At 56.9% G+C, this 16,835-nt stretch overlaps 5 protein-coding genes across 5 annotated transcripts; 3 read left to right on the top strand and 2 right to left on the bottom strand.

Annotated features, from left to right (window-relative positions):
• Positions 1–1,148: 1,148 nt before the first annotated feature.
• Positions 1,149–1,828, top strand: GMORB2_2339 (Conserved hypothetical, protein; the record flags this gene model as incomplete). The annotated part of the gene is made up of 2 exons (XM_035464319.1): positions 1,149–1,157; positions 1,304–1,828. The coding sequence occupies 2 exons, from the start codon at positions 1,149–1,151 to the stop codon at positions 1,826–1,828; spliced, it is 534 nt and encodes a 177-aa protein (XP_035320029.1).
• Positions 1,829–2,369: 541 nt separating this feature from the next.
• GMORB2_2338 (ubiquitin-conjugating enzyme E2 Z) lies at positions 2,370–4,216 on the bottom strand (the record flags this gene model as incomplete). Its single annotated transcript, XM_035464318.1, has 6 exons — positions 2,370–3,239; positions 3,292–3,460; positions 3,591–3,673; positions 3,853–3,947; positions 4,025–4,058; positions 4,181–4,216. 6 exons carry the CDS (start codon positions 4,214–4,216, stop codon positions 2,370–2,372), a joined length of 1,287 nt encoding a protein of 428 aa, XP_035320028.1.
• A 1,467-nt stretch (positions 4,217–5,683) lies between these two features.
• GMORB2_2337 (replication factor C subunit 2/4) lies at positions 5,684–7,095 on the top strand (the record flags this gene model as incomplete). The annotated part of the gene is made up of 4 exons (XM_035464317.1): positions 5,684–5,802; positions 5,873–5,951; positions 6,029–6,823; positions 6,931–7,095. 4 exons carry the CDS (start codon positions 5,684–5,686, stop codon positions 7,093–7,095), a joined length of 1,158 nt encoding a protein of 385 aa, XP_035320027.1.
• A 197-nt stretch (positions 7,096–7,292) lies between these two features.
• On the bottom strand, positions 7,293–8,870 carry GMORB2_2336 (uncharacterized protein; the record flags this gene model as incomplete). Its single annotated transcript, XM_035464316.1, has 1 exon — positions 7,293–8,870. The coding sequence occupies one exon, from the start codon at positions 8,868–8,870 to the stop codon at positions 7,293–7,295; it is 1,578 nt and encodes a 525-aa protein (XP_035320026.1).
• A 466-nt stretch (positions 8,871–9,336) lies between these two features.
• Positions 9,337–16,051, top strand: GMORB2_2335 (pre-mRNA-splicing helicase BRR2; the record flags this gene model as incomplete). The annotated part of the gene is made up of 2 exons (XM_035464315.1): positions 9,337–15,425; positions 15,499–16,051. The coding sequence occupies 2 exons, from the start codon at positions 9,337–9,339 to the stop codon at positions 16,049–16,051; spliced, it is 6,642 nt and encodes a 2,213-aa protein (XP_035320025.1).
• Positions 16,052–16,835: the final 784 nt, after the last annotated feature.

Raw genomic sequence — 16,835 nt, 5'->3', positions numbered from 1 at the left:
GGATGACAAACCAAGACGTGCTTCCTCGTGCTGGGGGAGGCGGAAGAACAACTCGAGGTGGCGATTATCGTCTAGTGGGGCCGATCCAAGGCCTCTGCGAATAGAGGGCCCTATATTCGGACACCCCCGGCGATGGAGGATGAGGTGCGCCCGGTGAGGCCGTGGTCGGCGAATTCGTCGGCGGGAGAGACATTGCGCGTGTAGAGCAGGTCTGTGAGCCCAGTCCCAGTTCGCCCAGGAGACGAACAGTTGGCAGAGCGGCGCGTCAATGTTTCGCGACTACGACGAGTATCCAACTGTTACGTTGGCGGGACCGGGGGGGCGGGGCCATGGCGGGGTGGACCGGGGGGGGGGGAATTTCCATGTTGAAATAAAAGGGGTCCTCCATGCAATGGCAGCACAGGTAATATCACTACTATTATGCTAGAGCATGCTCAAGCGAAATCGAGAGAGAGAGGGTAGTATCTAGCCAGCCAGTAATGGTGAGGACGAGACAACGTGACTAGACATGATATGAATGTTCTGTGGACGGGGAGATCAAAACCGTTGTTCACGTGACAGACTGTTCGTGCCACTGCGCCCTCAATGATTCATATTCTTAGGCTTTAGGTCGCCCGAGAAAAATCCCCCCCCCCCCCCACCGGAGAGCCCCATCCATCGTCATCGCCACCACCGCCATCGGCAGCAAGCAGCTCGCGCCCCTCCCCCCCCCCCCCAATCCCCTCCTCCTCCAAAAAAAAATCATTGCATCGTCACCAAGTCACCAACCCTATCATGACATTATTGTTTCTCAGAAGTTGCAGTCTGTAACCCGTACTTCATTCTCTCCTTGATCTCTCTCTTTCTCTCCCCAAAGGCGAAGAGGGAAAGGATAAGCTCCCAATAGAAACTGAAACACTTTTTGAGTTCGTCGACCGCTTCGTCCGGTCCCCGCGTTCGATATACCTATACCCCCCCCCCAAGGTCAGAGAAACAATGAACAATGCCAGCCCTCACGATATCAACCGATACCAACCACCGGCGATCCATGTCTCCAGAGCGACCACCAATGTCTCCCCTAACACCCACCACGGGAAGTCCGACATTTTCTGCTCCTCCTCCTCCTCCTCCTCATCCTCATCCTCCTTCTCTTCCTACTAGCGCCGCCAATGGTGCTGGTGCTCCGGCAAAGTCGACGAAGACGACAGTCATACAACAGCAACAGCAACAGCAGCAGCAGCAGCAGCAGCAGCAGCAGCAGCAGCAGCAACCACCGACAGCTCCTCCTGCCAGTATATTAACCCACACGACGCACCCTTCTCAGCCCACCGTCATTCAGCGGGCACCCCCGCCGGAACCCATAGATTTCGAGGACAACGCCGACGCCATAGCCCTCCAGTCGGCCATATCAGTCCTCCTTCTCCAGCGCAAGAAGGCAGACCAGCACATCCGCCTGCTGCGGGACCACAAGGACGCCTCCGTCGCCGACCCGGCCAGGTTCGCCGAGCTGCTGGCCGCCGCAGACAGGGATAGGTCCACGGCGAACCTGCCCTTCAAGGACGCCTTCTCCGCCCAGGCCATCGCGTCGTGTCCCCAGATCAACTGGGAGCAGTACGCCGTCGTGGGGGAGCCCCTTGACCGCCTCCACGCCGAGCAGGTCTCCCGCCCGCCCGAGACGGCGCCGTCGGTCTACTCGGGAGGCGTCTACGAGTCCGGCACGCCAGCCGCCGCGGCTGCTGGGTCTGGCAGCCTTGCGAGGCCTGAAGAGTACCGTGGTCCGCTGGCGCCGTACTCGCCTTGGAGGGACGCCGCTGACAGTGCGCCCTCCAAGTCCAGGTCGAACAAGTAGAGACTCTTGTCTTTTTCTCTCTTTGGTCCCCATTTGCTTCCGAGGATTTCACCGTGGTCTGATGAGAGGAAGCACAATGACTGAGACGATATCATGTATAGTAGTACAAGCTGCGCGATGCCCAGTACAGTGCAGAGAGTAACATTGTCGGGACATCAGAGGCATCGATGCATGTTTAGCGGGAATAAGTATCATCGTTACTACCTTTCCTCTATGGCCCCGAAAACAGATATGCGCCAATGTTGTCCCAACGCCATAATAGCTGTCAAGGCAATTCCTTCTAGTGCCCAGTACTTTGGCTCTACCTCCCTCGTAACGCTCCGTTTCGACGTGGCAGTAGAAAATAAGAAAACCAATGAGGTGCTGAACCCGTTTTAGAGAGAAAAAAAATAACCTTCCGGAAGGAATAATCATGCTCAACGTCAGTCAGTCCAGCTTCTTTTTCAGACATGCCCCATACTCGCCTTACTCGGGAAAGTCCCTGTCTTGGTGTCAGCATGTGCCGGCGAATGGGCGCACGACGCCCGGAAAATATCGGTACTTACTCGCCGCTGTCTTGGGCAGAGCGACATAGTCGCCGGTAGTATTTATTCTTGTCGCTCTCCTTTCCATTCCAGTACAGTTCTGTGGCCTCGAGGTTGACTATCTTCCTCGGGTCGTAGGCCGGGTCTTCGTCGTCGAGTATATCGATGATGGCTTCGATATGGGACCAAACGTCCTCCCTCTTGGCAGGGTTGGGCGTGTAGCACGCGGTGCCGTCCTTGGCGACGAGGTGATGGAATATCTTGGTCTCGAACCGGACGCGTGGTTGCTCCCAGGGGAAGCGAGGGCTAAAAGTTATCCTGATGCGGAAAAGGCCTCCGTCGAGCTTGGTGCCGAGCTGTCCAAAGTATGTTACGATCCAGACAAAGGGGTTGTTGTTTTCCAGAATCGCATCGTGGGCCGTCTGCATCCTCATCCGGGAGACAACCTGACTGTACTGGTGCTTGAGATTGATAGCGACTGTGCTTTCGGATGCGGCGGCTGTGGCGCCCTCGAGCTCCCAAGAACGAGTTTCATGGTCGAGTGCTGACTTTATGGCGACCAGCCTCTTCTCCAACGACGTGAAGTCGAAAACCCCCTCCATCGAATTGCTACCGTGCGACTCGAAAGGCATTCGAACAAATTGTTCGCCGGTTTCGGATTCCTCCTTGCCGCGTTGTGTGATGGCAAGGTAGGAGTCATAGTACCAGAGGAAGCGGTTCTTGCAGAGGTCCTTGAATGGCTCAAATGCCGCAGCGGCTTCGTCGGCTTCGTCAGCATCCGCGCCGCCAGAACTGCCGTCGGTGGTATCCTTGGTGCCGTCAGGCTTCAGTCCTAGATAGCCCTCGAGCCGATTGATGACGGATATGCGTAGCGTCTCGTGGGAAATCTGCATCAGGTCAGCGTCTTAGCCGGGAGCAAAAGAGTCAGGCGGTGCCGACCTTTTGGTTGTAGCTCTTCTGAAGCATGCGGTCCTCCACAGTGTCTGCACTCTCGAACCCCGGTTCGTTCTCGTAAGGGTTCGATGACATGAGACTTTGGATGGATATGAGGATCGACTCCAGCCCTTGGGCAGAGGACCATTCCTCCCCCTTCTCACCTCGCCAGGTCCTAGGCAGGTGTCAGAGGTTGCCTCCAGCAGTGTAGAGTTCTCAATCATACATACCCCAGGATAGACCTCGTCTTGTCAGCATGTACTGTTCCAGGACAACGGAGAGGGGGTGGGTGTTTCGGAACTTACAGGCATACTTTTCCGTCGGAGTAGATGTTGGGGTTGAACCTACATCGACCCCTGTCGGTTGTGACCGATATCACGCTTGGTGCCTTTGAGGGGTAGTCTAGGCATATTCAATCAGTTTCTCGCGCACATGGAATCTCGTCATCCGTGTCGACAATACCGTCGCTAAACCGAATCACAAACTTAGTCCCCGGGAGCCATGTCAGCATCGAGAGTCTCTCTGGGGTTATGAGCGTGGGGAAGTAATTCCGAGAAAGTCACGGACCTCGAAGAAACCAAACTCATAGGGAGTTTGATGAGGGCCGATGATGAGGGCCCTCACGTTGCGGACATCGATGTCGCGGCATGCTACGGCGAGAGCTAAGACAGTAATCTGCGGTCAACAGGCTGAACTGATATGAGATGGCATATGGCTCTGACAAGATGTTACTGCTCACATAGATCCGAGCCTTTTTGCAGAGCCCCAAGTTCCTGGACGGTTGCCAAAATCAGTGTCAGGAATCGCAAAGCGTGGAAGACTGTACGTGAGACAAGTTGAAAGGAATGGGAAAGAAATGCAAAGACGCAGGTGCACGGCGTAGATGGTATCGAACCTTGGTGATGCGGATGATGGACTGGACGAGCGGCATATTGATGCGACAGGAGCCGGCTAACAGCTTAATAGAGCCAGTTGAGCGGCAGAGGTCTATGATTGCTTATCACCGAAATCGAGTTCCCAAGACTGATGGAAGATCAGACCGGGGGGGAGGGGGAGGTGATGGTGTACTTGAGGCCTGCACGGGGGTGAATGCAGAGTCAAGCAGGCAACATAAAAAATTGTGAAAAGAGAAGGGCGGAGAAGACAATGCAGAGTTACGTGAGAACGTGGGACAAGCAATGCATATTAGAGCTTGTGCGGCGAGTCGAGGCGGGGCAGTCAGATGGTAAGGCGACCTTCCGCCAACAGCCAACAGCTGACAGGTGGTGAGTGGCTGACGACCAATGGCGACTGGCGCCTGAATATTATTACATATTCCATAACCTGCATAGTAATAGCATTCTGAATTCGAATATCAACCACTACTGGGATACTGGCTTGTAGTTATTGGGTATGTAGTTGTAGTGGTATTATTAGTAATAACCTGGGTGGCTGTGGTGGTGGCTGCTGTTGATGCACATTTGTGAAGAAAAAAAAGAAAGAAGAATAAGAATAACCCCAGAAAGAGCATGTTGGTGACGTATTAGCGCTCAGGCGCTGTTCCACTTTGGATTACTTGGTGTGCTGCGATGACGGCAGGTGGGTGGGTGGTGGCTCTTGTGTGTGTCTCTGGGTTCAATATTACCCCAATTAGCAGTCCTGACATCTGACCTTTGACCTCCATGACACTCGCAGGGATAATAGTGGCCATTATAATACTCCGTAGACCGATTTCCAACCATGCACTGCTCGTACACTGGCCGTGCACCTCTTCTTTCTGTCTTGTACAGATTACTCTTACCTTTACCAATTCTGCAATAACAGTTGTCAATGGTCTATCCATCGTATAGGTAGGGCTGCCTCTAATCAGCTTCAAGACATGCCTCATGTCAACCTCATTTTAGCCACACCTTCCAACAACGAGTGATAAAAACAAAGCCACCGCCAAGAATGAGGCGAGATTGCACGTTGAAGGAGAAGCGGAGAAAAGGGGGAAGAAGATGCAATATACGGATTGACAAGAGTTGACATCTCGATTTTGTTATACCGAGTACGGAGTAATACATAACGCAAGCTGTGACTGTGGTTCCAGGGTATCCAAGGACAGACAAAGCCACAGCGAATCCAGCGCCCGACCCCACATCACTGTAATCTCCCGTAACGTAGGTGTCCTCAGGGCGTAGCGCGCGCTACAAGTGCCGTCCTTACAGCGCATCTTTCACGGCCCCACCCACTCGCCTCGATCCTTTGCTGAGCAGTGAAGTCCCATTTGCTGGTCGCGGCTGAGGAAGACGCGCTCCAACGTGCATCGACGACGCGTTAATCGATTACCCACGTCCAACCTCCGGAGCCTGGCAGCCGTGACAGCTTGACGGCGGCAACCACCCGACCACAACCCTACAAGCCTACACTTCTCGCCATGGCCAGCTTCTTCGATCTCAAAGCCAGAAAGGCCGCCGCTGCGTCCAATGGAGCGTCGCCAGAGAACAAGAACGAGAAGCGACCCGACGGAAGACTCCAGCCTTGGGTTGAGAAATAGTCAGTCTATAATCCTCCTTCCCCGCAAGGATGCATCCAAGGCCTAACGTGAGAACCCCCCCCCAAAAAGCCGTCCGAAGAGCCTGGACGATGTCGCCGCCCAGGACCACACAGTCACTGTGCTCCAGCGCACACTGCAGTCCTCCAACGTGAGTCCCACAGAAAGAATCCGGGCCCGAGAGGGACGGCGGTGCAGCAAGCTCACGTGCGAGACGGAAATCAATAGCTCCCACACATGCTCTTCTACGGTCCGCCAGGAACGGGAAAGACGTCTACGATCCTGGCGCTGGCAAAGCAGCTCTTTGGCCCCGAGCTGATCAAGTCGCGGGTGCTGGAGCTCAACGCCTCGGACGAGCGAGGCATCTCGATTGTCCGGCAAAAGGTCAAGGACTTTGCACGTATGCAGCTGACCAACCCGACGTCCGCCTACAAGCAGAAATACCCCTGCCCCCCGTACAAGATCATCATCCTCGATGAGGCCGACTCCATGACCCAGGACGCCCAGAGTGCCCTCCGCCGCACCATGGAGACGTACAGCAAGATTACCCGCTTCTGTCTCATCTGCAACTACGTCACCCGCATCATCGACCCGCTCGCCAGCCGATGCAGCAAGTTCCGTTTCAAGAGCCTAGACCAGGGTAATGCGAAGAAGAGGCTCGAAGCCATTGCCCAGACAGAGGGCGTGGCCCTCGAGGACGGCGTCCTCGACACCCTCATCGACTGTAGCGAAGGTGACCTGCGAAAGGCCATCACTTTCCTCCAGAGCGCCGCCCGACTTGTCGGTGCTATCTCTGCCAAGAAGGAGGCCGGGGTCGGTGCGGACGATGCAATGGACGTCGACAAGAGCCCCGTCACTGTCAAGATCATCGAGGACATTGCTGGCGTCATCCCCGACAAGACGATCGATGGCCTCATGCAGGCCATGCGTCCCACCCGCTCTGGGCAAGCATATGACGCCATCACGAGCCTGGTCGAGGACATGGTGGCCGACGGCTGGAGTGCAGGACAAGTCGTGACACAGGTACGATATCATACACACACACACACACACACACACATATATATATATATATATATATATATACCCCTCCTCCCATACGACTATTGCTGACAATGGGTTGCCTGTAGCTCTACCATGCCCTTATGACGGATGAGACGGTTCCCGACGCGCAAAAGAACAAGATTGTCATGATCTTTTCCGAGATTGATAAGAGGTTGGTCGATGGCGCCGATGAGCATCTGTCCATGCTGGATTTGGCGATGCGGATATCGTCAGTCATGGCGGCCAGATAAATCATATAGCATAATATTACAAAACACATGTATGTCTTAATTCCGATGGTGGAGTTTCGGTGGGCGGCGTTGGTAAAAAAAGAAGGGGGGGGATTGTATTGTAAAAACAATTTCCCGAGATGGTAGTGGTGGGACGGTAAATCGCTGCATTCTGTGTGGATATATATATATGTACTCTGTTCTGGCCAGGCATCGTATCACGCCACATCTTCCTGGCCTAGGAGGCCAAGGTTCCCGTGCAAGATGGACCACGCATCACCGGGCTTGCGCTCCGGAATCCTTGGTTTCTCCGTATGTTTCCTGACAGCTACGTCCTTCTCTTCACCAGTGGCTAGCCATACATCGTCATCCCCGGCTGTCTCGTCCCCAATCTCATCCTCCTGCTTGGCCTTGCTCAAGCCGGTAAGAGCCTCGAGCTCCCGGAGCACCTCCAGGGAAGCCTCCAGGGCTAGCTGACCGCCCTCGATGGTCTCCGTGACAGACTCGAGACCTGCAATCTTGGCAGAGTCGGAGGCAAACACCCAAGGCTTGATACGTTTCGATAGATCCGGAGTGCCACTCTTGGTGATCAAAAGCTCCTCCGCGATGCCCGACCGCCTTCTAAGCGACTCCTTCATGGGATACGCCGGCAGCAGCTGACTCTCCTCTGCCAGATGACCGAGCCTCGCGCAGGCCTCCCTCGTCTGCCTGTCCAGCGTGGCCTTTATGTACGACTTCTGCCCAATCAGGGCCTTTTGGTTGGTTGAGATGGTGAGGAGCTTCTCGATGTAAGGGATGAGCAGGTGATTGATGGGCGCGGGCATTGTGTCGGATGCTGTCGTCGGTTGGGGCACGCCGGGCTTGAGACTGGGCTTCTGCAACGTCTCGGGCCGCGCCGATGTCAACGAGACGAGCTCCTCCCTTAACTTCAGGTACCGCGAGTACTTGTCCTTGATGACTGCCAGCCCCTGCGTCACCGTCACCTGGTCAGCTGCCGGGTCGCCCTTCCTCCTAGAAGGTGACCCATGGCCGCTTGATGTGTCTTCAGGGGGCGCCTCGCTCAGCTCCTTCTCGATCCAACCGATGAGCTCGTTCCGTGTGGCCTGGAGGGCCTGCAGCTTTGCTCTGTTGCTGACAATGCCTGGCCGGCCCCTGGACCGAGCCTTGGCCTCGCAGAGAAGCTTCTCCTCCTGGTTGAGGAGCAGCTTAGCCCGTAGGACGATCCTCTCCAGCTGTTTAGCCTGCACCCTGAGGTCGGGCCCGCTCGTCGCTGAATTCTCGGCGCCAAGGCTCTCCATGATCTCTGGGGGTACGGCGGGTCGTGTCATTGTGTCGATGAACATGCTGCTCGCATTCAGGTAGTCCGGTGAGGCTGCTGGTTGGTCCACAAGCTGGTCAAGATATTTGCGGACGGCAGAGAGTTTCTGACGCTTCTTCTGCAGTTTCAATATGGCGAGCTGCTCGTCCAGCAACGACGTCGTCTCCTCAGGCTCGGGCTCATGCTGATAGTTGGGAGTCTCAGGCCGCTCCTGCATGACCTTGTCAAACTGCCGCCGCGCTGCTACATTTTTCCGCAGTGCATCTAGATATTCGCCATGTATTCCCCTTTCCGAGGACGCTGGGACATCGTTGTCTGACGCACCCGCCAAGGCTAGGGGTCGGCTCAGAGGGACGTCTGCACTCGATTTTAGGTGTAGGGCGATTATGCGCCTGATGTAGTTGGCTTGCTCCCGGGGCCTGACATAAGGCTCAAGGCTAGCCTGAATTCTCTTCACGGTCTCGGAGGCCTCAGACATGTCGCTTGTGGCATTTTCTGAGGGCAAGATAACATGGTTGCATGGACGACTAAATGCACCATGTTATTTATTCAGTTGCTCTGCTGGGGCGTACGCGGTGAGAGAGAGAGAGAGCGGTAACGATGGCGTTGGGAGAGAGATGTGGCTAGTGTGCTATGTGGCGCGCTCCCAATGCGCTAAGCCGCATATGGAATCCGTGCAGGTGCTTCGAGTGGCTGGATCTGAAATTTATCAGCGGCGCTGTGCTTTCCATCGATACAGAGGCGGACAAGCTGGTTTCAACCGCCCAACTCTGCATCTGCTTTCTCTCTCTATCACCTCAACGACGCGTCAACGGCCGAATACCGCGACTCTATCGACTGCACGGCGGATACATGGTTGTTTAGGTGCCGATTGAGCTCCCCGAGCTGCCGTTGAGGACAGCGACAACCTTCCCTCACGAGCTTCATCCACAACCGCGCCCAAGATGTCGGACCAACACCGCGATGTCTCGCAGTACAAGTACTCGGCCATGTCCAACCTGGTCCTCCAGGCGGACCGTCGCTTCGTCACGCGACGGACCGACGAGACTACGGGTGACCCCGAGTCGCTCGCCGGTCGGCTGAGCATCAAGGATATGGGCGGGCGTGTTGCCCGTGATGAGGCGCCCCAACAGAAGAAGCCGTCTGCCATGCCGTCGGTTCAGCGCGGCAATCTGCAGGAGGGCGAAGACATTCTGCTGCGCGAACAGAGGAAACGCAAGGGAGAGTCGTCTCAGGCCAGGGCATCTGGCATCATCGGCGCCAACGAGGCTCTCATCGAGGGCATCACCTACCGACCGCGCACACAGGCGACACGCGCCACCTTCGACCTGATCCTAACCATTGTGGCCGAGAACCTGGGCGACGTGCCCCACGAGGTCGTGCGCAGTGCAGCGGATGCCGCCCTCGAGTACCTGAAGGACGATGACCTCAAGGATCTCGACAAGAAGAAGGAGATTGATGAGATTCTGGGCGCTACCATGAACTCTAAGCAGTTCAACGAGCTGGTCAACCTGGGAAAGAAGATTACCGATTACGACGCTCAAGATGACGACGAGGATGTCGACATGGGAGGCGCCGATGGCGAAGACGCCGAGATCGACGAGCGCGAGGGTGTCGCCGTCGCATTCGACGAGGACGAGGAAGACGAAGAAGGGGGTATCGTGAACGAGGTTCACGACGAGTCCTCCGAGGACGAGGAGGAAGATAGAGAAGAAGAAGACAAGGACGCAGCCTCTCAAGATGAGGACGACGCTTTGGGGGTCGAGGATGAGATGATCTTGGACGCCGGTCCTGCAGGCGACAAGCAGAAAGAGAAGGACGGGAATGTCGTTGCGGCGCGCGAGATCGATGCCTTCTGGCTTCAGCGACAGATTGGTGCCCTCTACCCTGATGCCCATGAGCAAACCGACAAGACCAAGGAGGCTCTGCGCATCCTCTCTGGCGAGCCAGACGAACCCCAGGGCGAGGAGAAACCCCTGCGCGAAATCGAGAACGACCTCATGGAGTTGTTCGACTTCGAGCACCACGAGCTGGTCCAGAAGCTTGTCGGGAATCGCGAAAAGGTCTTTTGGCTTACGAAGCTGGCCCGCGCCGAAGCGGCGGATCAGCGCGAGGCTGTCGAGAGAGAGATGGTCTCCGAGGGCCTGCGATGGATTCTGAATGAGCTGCACGGAAAGACTGCATCGGACGAGAAGAAGAAGGGAAAGATGGATATCAAGATGGACATCGTCGTCCCATCATCGCTCACCGAGGCACCGAAGCAAGAAAAGGCCGACGGGCAGCTCGTCGGAGGCTTGCAACCCAGGAAGACGATCAACCTGGACAACCTCGTGTTTGACCAGGGCAACCACCTGATGACCAATGCCAAGGTTAGGCTTCCCGAGGGGTCGACGAAGCGCAGCTTCAAGGGCTACGAAGAGATTCATGTCCCCGAACCCAAGAAGCGCAACGACCCTGGCGAGAAGCTGATACCCATTACCGACATGCCCGAGTGGGCTCGCACACCCTTCAGCACCGCCAAGTCGCTCAACCGCATTCAGACCAAGTGCTACCCTTCGGCGTTTGGGGACGACGGCAACATGCTCATCTGTGCCCCCACCGGTAGTGGAAAGACCAACGTTGCCATGCTGACGATTCTGCGGGAGCTTGGCAAGCACCGTAACCCCGAGACAGGCGAGCTCGACTTGGACTCCTTCAAGATTGTCTACATTGCTCCCCTGAAGGCCCTGGTCCAAGAGCAGGTCGGCAACTTTGGCAAGAGGCTGGAGCCCTACGGCGTCCGCGTGTCCGAGTTGACAGGTGACCGTCAGCTCACCAAACAGCAAATCGCCGAGACGCAGATCATCGTCACCACCCCCGAGAAGTGGGACGTCATTACCCGCAAGGCTAACGACCTCACCTACACGAACCTGGTGCGCCTCATCATCATCGACGAGATCCACTTGCTGCACGACGAGCGTGGCCCGGTGCTCGAGAGCATCGTCAGTCGCACCATGCGCAAGTCCGAGCAGACGGGTGAGCCTGTCCGCATTGTTGGTCTGTCGGCCACCCTGCCCAACTACCAGGATGTGGCCGGCTTCCTGCGTGTCGATGCCGAGAAGGGCCTGTTCCACTTTGATGGTTCCTATCGACCCTGCCCACTGCGACAAGAGTTTGTTGGTGTCACCGACCGCAAGCCGATCAAGCAGCTGAAGACGATGAACGATGTGACCTACAACAAGGTCATGGAGCACGTCGGTACCAACAGGAACCAGATGCTCATTTTCGTCCATTCGAGAAAGGAGACGGCCAAGACGGCACGGTACATTCGCGACAAAGCCCTGGAGATGGAGACCATCAACCAGATCCTCCGCCACGATGCCGGAAGCCGTGAGATCCTCAACGAGGCCGCCAACCAGGCCTCCGACAAGGAACTCAAAGATGTCCTGCCATACGGCTTCGGTATCCACCACGCTGGCATGAGCCGCGCCGACAGGACCGATGTCGAGGACCTCTTCTCCCAGGGCGCTATTCAGGTTTTGGTATGCACGGCCACCCTGGCCTGGGGTGTCAACCTACCAGCCCACACTGTCATCATCAAGGGCACCCAGGTCTACTCCCCCGAGAAGGGTACGTGGGTTGAGCTGAGCCCACAAGATGTGCTCCAGATGCTCGGCCGTGCTGGGCGGCCACAGTTCGACACGTATGGTGAAGGCATCATCATCACGACGCAGAGCGAGATCCAGTACTACCTGTCACTGCTCAACCAGCAGCTGCCCATCGAAAGTCAGTTTGTTAGCAAGATGGTCGACAACCTGAACGCTGAGGTTGTCCTGGGCAATGTCCGTACGCGCGACGAAGGCGTCGAGTGGCTGGGCTACACGTACCTGTTTGTGCGCATGCTCCGTTCGCCTGGTCTGTATCAGGTCGGAGCTGAGTATGAGGACGACGACGCGCTCGAGCAGAAACGTGTGGACCTGATACACTCGGCCGCCATGGCGCTCCGAAGGGCCAACCTGATCAAGTACGATGAGAAGACGGGCAGGCTTCAGTCAACGGAGCTCGGTCGCATCGCGTCGCACTACTACATCACCGCCGGATCCATGGACACCTACAACAACCTCATCCAGCCCTCAACTACGACTATCGAGCTCTTCCGCGTCTTCTCGCTCAGTGCCGAGTTCAAGTATATCCCTGTGCGCCAGGACGAGAAGCTTGAGCTTGCCAAGCTGCTGGGTCGCGTCCCCGTGCCTGTAAAGGAGAGCATCGAGGAACCGCATGCCAAGATCAATGTCCTCCTGCAGGCTTACATCTCGCGCCTCAGCCTCAACGGCTTGGCCCTCATGGCCGACATGGTGTACGTGACGCAGAGTGCCGGACGTATTCTGCGAGCCATCTTCGAGATCACGCTCAAGAAGGGTTGGGCATCAGTGGCCAAGACCGCGCTCGACCTCTGCAAGATGGCCGAGAAGCGCATGTGGCCGACGATGACGCCCCTGCGACAGTTCCCCACCTGCCCTCGAGACGTTGTCCAGAAGTCGGAGAGGACTGAGGTAGGGTGGAGCAACTACTTTGACCTCGACCCGCCGCGCATGGGTGAGCTCCTGGGCATGCCGAAGGCCGGACGCACCGTCTGCAATCTCGTGTCCAAGTTCCCCCGTCTCGATGTGCAGGCCCAGGTCCAGCCTCTGACAAGATCGATGCTCCGTGTCGAGCTGGCCATCACGCCCAATTTTGAGTGGGATGACGCTGTTCACGGTGCTGCCGAGAGCTTCTGGATCTTTGTCGAGGACAGCGATGGCGAGGACGTGCTGTACCACGACACGTTCCTGCTCCGCAAGGACTACGCGGAATCCGAGTCCAACGAGCATCTCGTCACCTTCACCGTTCCCATAACCGAGCCCATGCCTCCCAACTACTTCGTCTCTGTCGTGTCTGACCGGTGGATGCACGCCGAGACGAGACTTGCCGTCCCCTTCCAGAAGCTCATCCTGCCCGAGAAGTTCCCGCCACACACGGAGCTGCTTGACCTGCAACCCCTCCCGGTCTCTGCCTTGAAGGTGCAGAGCTACGTCGACCTCTACCCTGACTGGAAGCAGTTCAACCGTATCCAGACCCAGACGTTCAACTCCCTGTACAAGGCGGACCAGAACGTCTTTGTCGGTGCGCCGACTGGCAGCGGAAAGACTGTCTGCGCCGAGTTTGCGCTCCTGCGCCACTGGAGCCAGTCCGACCCGGGGCGCGCAGTGTACATCGCGCCCTTCCAGGAGCTCGTCGACTCTCGACTGCAGGACTGGCAGAAACGTCTTAGCCACCTGAATGGAGGCAGGGAGATCGTCAAGCTCACCGGCGAGACGGCAACGGATCTCAAGCTCTTGGAGAAGGGCGATCTGATCCTCGCTACGCCCACGCAGTGGGATGTCCTATCGAGGCAGTGGAGACGGCGCAAGAACGTGCAGACGGTGAACCTCTTCATTGCCGATGAGATCCATCTGCTCGGCAGCTCCCTGGGCTATGTGTATGAGATCATCGTGTCTCGTATGCACTATATCCGCACGCAGATTGAGAGCCCCATGAGGATTGTCGCGCTCGGCGTCTCCCTCGCCAATGCCCGCGATATCGGCGAGTGGATCGACGCCAAGAAGCACGACATCTACAACTTTACGCCTCATGTCCGGCCCGTGCCGCTCGAGCTTCACGTCCAGTCCTTCAACAACCCCCACTTCCCGTCGCTGATGTTGGCCATGGCCAAGCCTACCTACCTGGCCGTGACGCAGATGTCTCCCGACAAGCCGGCCATGATCTTTGTGCCGACGAGGAAGCAGACGCGCAACACTGCCCGCGACCTCCTGGCGGCCTGCTTCATCGACGATGACGAGGACCGATTCCTCCACGCCGATGTCGAGCAGATGCGCCCTCTCCTAGACCGAGTTCACGAGGAGGCGCTGGCCGAGTCGCTGTCCCACGGTGTCGGCTACTACCACGAGGCGCTGAGCGTCAGCGACAAGCGCATCGTCAAGCACCTCTACGACAACGGCGCCATCCAGGTCATCGTGGCCTCTCGTGACGTCTGCTGGGAGCTGGCCAGCACCGCTCACCTCGTCGTCGTCATGGGCACTCAGTTCTTCGAGGGACGCGAGCACCGTTACGTCGACTACCCGGTCGAGGAGGTGCTCCAGATGTTTGGCAAGGCGCTGCGACCGTCCGGGGACGGTAGGGGCCGGGGCGTGCTGATGCTGCCCCAGGTGAAGCGCGACTACTACAAGAAGTTCCTGAACGAAGCTCTGCCCGTCGAGTCGCACCTGCACAACTACCTGCACGACGCCTTCGTGACCGAGATCAGCACCAAGATGATTGAGTCGGGAGAGGACGCCATGAACTGGACGACGTTCACGTACTTTTACCGCCGCCTCCTGGCCAACCCCAGCTACTACAGCCTGACAGGCACAACGCACGAGGCCCTGAGCAGCTACATGACAGACCTCGTCGAGACGACGCTGGGCGAGCTGAGCGAGTCCAAGATCATCGAATACGACGACGAAGACGGTTCCGTGTCCCCGCAGAACGCCGCCATGATTGCGGCCTACTACAACATCTCGTACATCACCATGCAGACCTTCCTCCTGTCGCTGAGCGTGCGCACCAAGCTCAAGGGCATCCTCGAGATCGTCACGTCGGCCACGGAATTCGAGACGATTCAGATCCGCCGCCACGAGGAGGGCCTGCTGCGCCGCATCTACGACCGCGTCCCCGTCAAGATGTCGCAGCCGTCGTTCGACTCGCCCCACTTCAAGGCGTTCGTCCTGCTCCAGGCACACTTCTCCCGCATGCAGCTGCCTATTGATCTGTCCAAGGACCAGGAGGTGCTGCTGTCGCGCGTCCTCAGCCTGCTCAGCGCCGTGGTGGACATTCTGTCGTCCGACGGACATCTCAACGCCATGAACGCCATGGAGATGTCGCAGATGGTCGTCCAGGCCATGTGGGACAGGGACAGCCCGCTCAAGCAGATTCCTCACTTCTCGCCTGAAGTTGTGAAGGTGGCAAACGAATTCGAGTACGTGTCAACCCTGATCTCCTCTCCCTTGTTTATATATATACATATACTGACTCTCCCTCTCCTCGTGTAGGGTCAAGGACATCTTTGACTTCATGGAGGCCATGAATCCCGAGGAGAACCCCAACTACAATGCTCTGGTCAAGAAGCTCGGCCTGTCGCAGAACCAGCTCGCCCAGGCTGCCGAGTTCACAAACGACAAGTACCCCGACCTGGAGCTCGAGCATGAAGTCCTCGACACGGACGAGATCAGGGCAGGCGAGCCCGCTTACCTCAGCATCAAGATAACGCGCAACGTCGACGAAGACGAGGAGGGCGGCGGCGGCGAGCACGACTCCACAGTCCACGCGCCCTTCTACCCCAACCGCAAGATGGAGAACTGGTGGCTCGTTGTCGGTGACGAGAAGACCAAGAACCTCCTGGCCATCAAGCGCGTCACCATCGGCCGCGAGCTCAGCACGCGCCTCGAGTACACGGTACCCGCACCAGGCGACCACAGTCTCAAGCTGTTCCTCATGAGCGATAGCTACATCGGTGTCGATCAGGAGCGCGAGTTCTCGGTCACAGCAGCTGAGGGTATGGATGTCGATGAGGACGATGATGACGACGAGGACGAGGAGGAATAAGGGGAGATTGTCTGCCTCAATGTTTTTTTTTTCCCTTTCTGTCTATGTTGCAGCATGTATCAGTACGAAGAGGGTGGGTAAAAAGGGGTTAATCAAAACAAGCACTGTCACCTTGTCTCCTCTTTTTTTATATATACATCGTTTTAAAGAAATTAGGTCCATTTAGAGAAGATTCAATTCATAGAATGCGCGCCAACCGCTTCGGTCTCGAAATGTCGGTATGCCGAGTCGTATCCGTAACTTGCTTTCGCCTACTGCTCCTCGGTTTTATACGGACATGTGGATGAGCAGATTGGTTGGCATTGGTGCCGATCTTCACGATGATGATCAGTTGCAAGGAATGTCCGAGGATACCACTACGATACAGAAGCCCCTCCCATATTCGATTTAGTGCATAGAGCTCTGTGGTTGCATGCTGTACCCTGTGGATGGATGCATGTCGAGGAGGAGGAGTCGATCACGGCGAGTGGGTCACGTGACAGATCCCCAGTGACGTTGCAACGCCTCGAGCCGTCCCAAACGGGCAGCCATTCAGTATCCGCCCTTTCTCTGTCCTCGCTCCAGTGTTTTTTTTTTCCCTTCGTCACCTACTGCACTCCCTTCACCCCAGCCCCCCTCTCCGACACGACACGCGAATCGAACCGAGTCGGTTGTGAGCGAAACCGATTTCTCATCCTGAACAGTACCACTGCGCATATCGCCTCCGCGCCCACCGAACGTGCACTGAGAAGGCAAACACGCGACCCAACGCGTTCCTGCCCGCTACCCATCGTGTGGTGATCCT

This window comes from Geosmithia morbida (assembly GCF_012550715.1).
Source record: "Geosmithia morbida isolate 1262 chromosome Unknown scaffold_12, whole genome shotgun sequence".
NCBI lineage: Eukaryota > Fungi > Ascomycota > Sordariomycetes > Hypocreales > Bionectriaceae > Geosmithia > Geosmithia morbida.
Note: the sequence above shows the minus strand (reverse complement) of the source record. Positions and strands in the feature narration are given on the sequence as shown.